The 6,766-nt window shown below is 41.8% G+C and overlaps 1 protein-coding gene across 4 annotated transcripts; it reads left to right on the forward strand.

Moving 5' to 3' along the window:
• The first annotated feature begins 893 nt into the window (after positions 1 to 893).
• Positions 894 to 6,201, forward strand: LOC118771043 (tripartite motif-containing protein 16-like). Of its 4 annotated transcripts, XM_036518895.1 has the most exons (7): positions 894 to 1,515; positions 2,132 to 2,227; positions 2,351 to 2,584; positions 2,802 to 2,961; positions 3,344 to 3,403; positions 4,799 to 5,282; positions 5,892 to 6,201. In XM_036518895.1, exons 1-7 carry the CDS (start codon positions 925 to 927, stop codon positions 5,953 to 5,955), a joined length of 1,689 nt encoding a protein of 562 aa, XP_036374788.1. In that variant the 5' UTR covers positions 894 to 924; the 3' UTR covers positions 5,956 to 6,201. The 4 variants fall into 4 exon arrangements, with proteins under 4 accessions (XP_036374788.1, XP_036374787.1, XP_036374789.1 ...); XM_036518894.1 differs by lacking the exon at positions 5,892 to 6,201 and having other exon boundaries at positions 2,802 to 3,005; positions 3,376 to 3,403; positions 4,799 to 5,484; XM_036518896.1 differs by lacking the exon at positions 5,892 to 6,201 and having other exon boundaries at positions 3,374 to 3,403; positions 4,799 to 5,484.
• The last annotated feature ends 565 nt before the right edge of the window (positions 6,202 to 6,766 follow it).

The following is a 6,766-nucleotide window of genomic DNA, read 5'->3' on the forward strand; positions in this document are numbered from 1 at the left end:
ATTACCCACACAGCGGGGAAGGAGCGAGCTGGGGAAAGCAATGCAGCCGGTTATACAGACGAAAAAAGCTCCGGACCGCGACTTACATACAGCAACGTATTACTGAGCGGCGAAGGGAAATAAAACCAATTTGAAACGAACAGATCGCAGCAGATCCCACTTCGCGAATTCCTTACAAACCAAGCAGCCGGCGAACCGAACCGAACACTTTCCCGCGTCCATTTTAAAAGACGCGACTCGGGCTGAACTGTCACTCTCCCATCGCCTTGGCAACGCCAAGCGTCTATCCTGCGAGAGAGAGAGAGAGAGAGATCCGGAAGCAGACGTCATGCCTGAGAGACATTCATATCAATAAAAACACTCAATCAAGAAAATGTACACAACAGTTACCGCCCCTAATACTATGCGTCTCTCCTCATATCCCAACAGCCACGTCTGTTCATTGTATCTGTCTGCAAGGCAGTGTGGGTAACCCAAGTTATAGGTTCAGTCAAAATGTCTGAGACAGTAAGACCACAATGTCCCTTATTATATCAGGATAGTATCAGTGCCAAGGCTGTCTAGTTTGTCTGAGTACTTCTTAGTCTTGAACTGGGTGTGAACTGAACTGTCGGTAGCTTAAGAGTTTCTATGTCTAAAGCATTTTTGAGGGGATTTAGGGGGATGTATTCAGTAGTGTATTCAGCCAATCAGCTGGAGAGATAGCCATACCAATAGAGCCTGGGAGTGGGAATTTGGTTCTTATTTTTAACCATGGTTAAACTCCACTCTCTGCTCAGCCTGCTCCTCTCAGCCTGGCTTCAGTCCAAAACCACACCTCCTGCAGCTCTGAACCAGAAAGTCTCTCACTCTCTCTCACGCAGTTCTACAGAAACGAAACTGAACTCTGCCTCTCTCTCTCTCTCGGACTGTGTGCGCAGTAAAATGGCAGCAGCAGGAGATCTACTGGATCAGGAACAGTTCAGCTGTTCAATCTGTCTGGATCTACTGAAGGATCCGGTGACTATTCCCTGTGGACACAGTTACTGTATGGGCTGTATTAAGGGCTGCTGGGATCAGGGTGATCAAACTGGTGTCTACAGCTGTCCCCAGTGCAGACAGACCTTCGACCCAAGGCCTATTCTGGGCAGAAACACCATGCTGTCTGAAGTGGTGGAGAAACTGAAGAAGACAGGACTCCAAGCTGCTCCTCCTGCTCACTGTTACGCTGGACCTGGAGACGTGGCGTGTGATTTCTGCACTGGGAGAAAGCACAAAGCCGTCAAGTCCTGTCTGGAGTGCTTGGCCTCTTACTGTGAAACTGATCTAATCCTTCATGATAAACTCAATCGAGGAAAGTCTCACAAACTGATTGATGCCACAGAAAAACTACAGGAGAAGATCTGCTCCCATCATGACAAACTGCTGGAGGTTTACTGCCGTACTGATCAGCAGTGTGTCTGTCTGCTGTGTGTGATGGATGAACACAGAGGCCACGATACAGTCTCAGCTGCAGCAGAAAGGACTGAGAAACAGGTAGGAGCTGGAACTCAATAATACCACATGACCATGACTCTTAATGTTTTATCATGATTATACACAGGGCCAATGAACATACAACATGCCTGGATTTCAGAAAGTGTAAAGAATTAAACTGTGAGTACACAAACTAAAGATAATGTGGTTCTGGCTGCTTTCTGACACAAGCTTGTAAATGTATGTAAGAACTATGTGATTTAGAAATGCTAAGAACTATGTGATTTATCTTAATCAACTGTGAATGGAATATTGTTCTCCTGATGTAGGGCTACAATAAAAATGAGATGTCATTTAATTTGCTGTTAATAGTTGTTTAATTCCATTAGAGCAAAAAGTTTTTTAAAGGTTTACCTCAGCCATTCTGTGGCTTTGTAGAACTTATACAAACAAGAACTAAACAATGATTTTCAGGTCTAAAGTCCACAAGTGATAGAGTGAGGAGGAAGTGAACTACCCCTGTACACACTTCCTGACTGGCAATCAATTGGAGCAGCTAAATCTCGATGTATAGCATGTGCTTGACTACACACAGGCATGGGCAAACTAAAGTCTTTTGACTCTGGAATTATCAATTGGAGTGAAATACATAAAGAGGATTATTATTTATCCACAGAAGCAGCTGGGGGAGACACAGAGGAAATTCCAGCAGAGAATCCAGGAGAGAGAGAAGGAGCTGCAGGATCTGAGACAGGCTGTGGAGTCGCTCACGGTGGGTACTGACCAGAGGAGAAGACAACAGCTGGCTGCTGGAAGAGCCATTTCAGGGCTCACTCAGGGCCTAGAAAGGTCTAGTTAAAATGTACAGCCCTCCTCTCTCTGTGTCTCTTAACAGCGCTCTGCACAGGCAGCAGTGGAGGACAGCGAGAGGATCTTTACTGAGCTGATCTGCTCCATTGAGAGAAGGCGTTCTGAGGTGAAAGAGCTGATCAGAGATCAGGAGAAGGCTGCAGTGAGTCAGGCTGAAGGAGTCATGGAGCGACTGGAGCAGGAGATTGCTGAGCTGAGGAGGAGAGATGCTGAGATGGAGCAGCTTTCACACACAGAGGATCACATCCATTTCCTCCAGGTAACATCACTGTCTCTCTGCCAATCTGCAGTACAGAAGGGGGTGTGTCTCACACAGAACTGGAGATGCTTCTGAAGTCTCCCAAAAAGTGATGCTCATTTGGTTAATTTGCACTGAAAAATATGGAGGACCAATAGAACAGAAAATAAAGCTGGGTTTTTCATGCGTGACCATTACAGTCTGTCCTCATGACCTATCTTTGGCTTGGTGTCTTCAGAGCTATCAGTCTCTCTGTGTCCCTCCTGGATGTGGAGACTTACCCAGCATGACTGTGGATCCACACGTCTCTTTTGAATCGGTGCAGAAATCTGCCTCTGAGCTGAAAGAGCGACTGGGGGACGTCTGCAAGGAGGAACTGGTGCAGATCTTACAAAGGGGTGGGTTGACTTACCCGCTCATGCACATTCTTTTTCAGAAGAGTGTTAAAACTGTATTTATTTAAGAACATTAAAAATTCCATGCTCACTTGAATTACTACCACCTAAAGTAATTGCTTATGTGCTAAACTCTGTTTTCCTAAAAATTGTGTGTCTCTACCAGCTAGCTTGTACCTTGTCTGACCAACTATTGAAACTTGGTCGTACAGCACTTCTAATACTGTTCACTCCTTATATGGCTTTTGCTTGTGTTGTGCTCTGCCTCACTTGTAAGTCGTATTGGATAAAAGTGTCTGCCAAGTGAATAAATGTAAACGTAAAAAATCTTTTGCCGGTTATTTGATTCAAAACAATCTTACCCACTGATACCACTTCCACCCAGTGAAAGAAGTCTATGCAGTACAGCCTCCAGAGCCCCGGACCAGAGCAGAGCTCCTACAATGTGAGTCTGTTTACTCCGTCTACATGCATATTAACAAACATGCCATGCAGTCTTGCAAACGATACTGGCCTAATATTCATATGAACTTTATATCTTTATAAAACAATCCTATGGTTAGAGTAATGACTGAAGGAAAACCACAGCTTCCCTACCTGTGTCTGTAGACTGCAGTTCTTTCTGTTTTCCTGTCACTAAAACGTTCTGTGCTGATGTCATAGTGCTCCAGTGCCTGTTGCCCTTACATGCACTTACTCTGCTTATAAGAAATCCTGACACAAGAATCAAGGACTTATACTAACCAAAACACGAGGACAGAATTATTTCTACACCATCACTGCTTAAAAACCCTTCCTTTAAGGATCAAATGATCTGCTTTTAAGAAACTATTAAGGCTCTCTAACATCAAGCAATGCAGAACTCATTGGAGTGCAAAGGTGTGCAATTAATGAAAAAAATCCATTAAAACTCAAATGCAGTTCATCTCTTCTATGACGTTAATTACCAAAGCATGTGACACGCCAAATATTGTCAAAAAAATGTTGAGCAGTTTAGCTAGAAGTCTGGATTCTAGCCCATATGGCAGGAATATGAAAGATACTTTATTCTTAGGAAAAACACTGCCTTCTTGAGTTATACAATATTCTTAAGACCCATGAGAAAAACATATCTGACAAATTTGGCATTTCACAGCTTACAATGCCACTTTATTAGCTGCACTAACCCTAACACTAACCCCTAACCCCTAACCTTAACCCTAACCCCTAACCCCTAACCTTAACCCTAATCCCTAACCCCTAACCCTATCCCTAATCCCTAACCCCTAACCCTATCCCTAAACCATTACTCTGGATAAGAGCATCTGCTAAATGACAATAATGTAATGTAATGTCATTCTGTGAAGAACATAGGAGACATTACATCACAGAAACAAACAGCAAAAGGCACCACAGCAGCAATTACCATTTAGACACTAAAGCTGATTAATAACTCATTAATTAATAACAGCTAATTAATAACTCGTAATAATTTCGTGTGATCACAACGGCACTGTAGCTTGCACAACATCAGCAAGGGTGACATTCAATCAATTAAGATCATTAAGATAAGAGATTTATTGTTTTACTTAAGATAATGGTTAATTACAATCAATTAAGATTATTGATGGGAATCAATAAAGGATTGTATAATAATACCAAACAAACTTTGTTCCATGTTTCTATGTTTTCTATGTCTAGAAATCTTTATGCAAATAAAGAATGAAGAAGTGTAAATATTTTTAAGGATTAGACCCAGTTTTAGTTGTAGAGGAACAGAACTAGGGGGTTTATCATGGAAAATCTAAATTATTTGAAACTTCATATTTCCTGTTCTTTCATCTTTCTTCTGCTCCTTCAGATGGCTGCCAGCTCACACTGGACCCAAATACAGCACATACCGAGCTTCTTCTGTCTGAGGGGAACCAAACTGCAGAACGAGGGCCAGTTCAGCCGTACCCGGATCTCCCAGAGAGATTTGACTTCTGGCGTCAGATTTTATGCAGAGAGGGTCTGTCTGGACGCTGCTACTGGGAAGCTGAGTGGAGTGGGGATGAGGGTTTTATAGTGGTCTCATATAAAGGGATCAACAGGAAAGGAAAGCAGGATGACTTTATCTTTGGACACAATAACAAATCTTGGGGATTGTCTTGTAGTGCCTCTAATTACCTTTTCCTCCATGATAAGAAGAGCATGAAAATTCCTGTCTCCCCCTCCTCCTCCAGAATAGGAGTGTACCTGGATCACAGGGCAGGAACTCTGTCCTTCTACAGCGTCTCTGACACAATGACCCTCCTCCACAGAGTCCGGACCACATTCACTCAGCCCCTCTATGCTGGGTTCTGGGTAAGGTATAATTCTGCTGTAAAACTTTGTCCACTGGGATGAGAGGAAAGGAAAAGATGAATTCAGATTGGAGATGAAAATTATATGGCAGTTTATTTCTTTTGTCAAATCCTCAGCGCACAAGAATAAACTACTGGGTAAACGACTGTGTATTTGCTTACATTACTATGCATTTAGTTAGGAAAATGACATAAAAAGACATCGCATAGCCAACAATTATTTTGTTCACAACAGCAAAAGCATTTCACATTGAATGTACTACTACTACTACTACTACTACTAATAATAATAATAATTATTATTTTTATTATTATTATTATTATTAGGTTTGTATAGCACCTTTCTAAATAGGGTTACAACGTGCTTTACACTAGAGGCATAAAACATAGGTGCTAGTAAGAACAAGGAATCCAAAACAACATATAAGAAGAAAGACAATTGACTGGATATAATACCTATATGAATGTGAAGATTTAAAAATAATGACATATATCGTAATATTCTTCAGTGATTATTTACAGCAGGGGCTGGATTCTTTAATAGGCATTATGGTAGATATTCACACCTTAGAACTGATGTTTGGTGTATGCAGGTCTTCTGTATTTCCCCATTACAAATACCACTGACCTGGTCAAATTCAGTCAGTCCCTGCATCTGAGGTTTGCGGTTTAAAATGAGTGAATGCCTCCACAGTGGGGGACAGAGATTGAACAGACATTTAAATGTATGCCATGTGAATTGTTCTGGATCAGAGGGCCTTTTAGTTTCAGCGAGCAAATGAAATGTCATGAAATGACTGTGTGCTTTACTAAAAGACAGCATTCATGTGTAAGACAAAGATCAGTAGTAATTTCAGTGGGCCAGACTCATGTATTAATGTTTTGTGTACATGGTGTGCATATAACCAAAATGAGGAACATTTTGGATTTCATCATTTTTTATTTTACTTTAGCTTGTGCTGTTAGTTGTTGGTTGGGTTGGTACAGGGAATTTTGGGTCCTCCTTCTCATTGCGGGGGGGGGGAGGGGGGCGCTGCAACACCCTTTTTGTTTTATTGCTGCTCAGCCAAACATTTGTTGCTGTAAGTAGAACTCACTATTGTAAATAAAACATCTTGGTGGTGGTAAGCTTGTCACTGTACTGTTTATATCTGGGGTTTTTGTCTGTCCTCTTGGTTCTTTACTGTGTTACAGTTAGGGGTTGACCCTCTGGTTATTGGAGTTTAGAGGGTGTTTGACCATACGACCAAATATGCCCTGAAACCTATGATGAAGGAAAATAAAGTTTAATGCAATCACTGACAAAATCTACCAGGGCTTCGATATGAAGCAGAGACCTTCAGGGTGTTCAAGACAGTTACATTCTAATGTAGACCTTAGGCAGAATAACAGGCCTATGAGCATAATGATAGGTAGACAGATCTTTTATTCATCCTTAAAAAGGAATTTGCTTTGCACATTCAAGTACAGTACAACGCAAGCAG

The sequence above is a fragment of the Megalops cyprinoides genome, chromosome 24 (genome assembly GCF_013368585.1).
Source record: "Megalops cyprinoides isolate fMegCyp1 chromosome 24, fMegCyp1.pri, whole genome shotgun sequence".
Lineage (NCBI taxonomy): Eukaryota > Metazoa > Chordata > Actinopteri > Elopiformes > Megalopidae > Megalops > Megalops cyprinoides.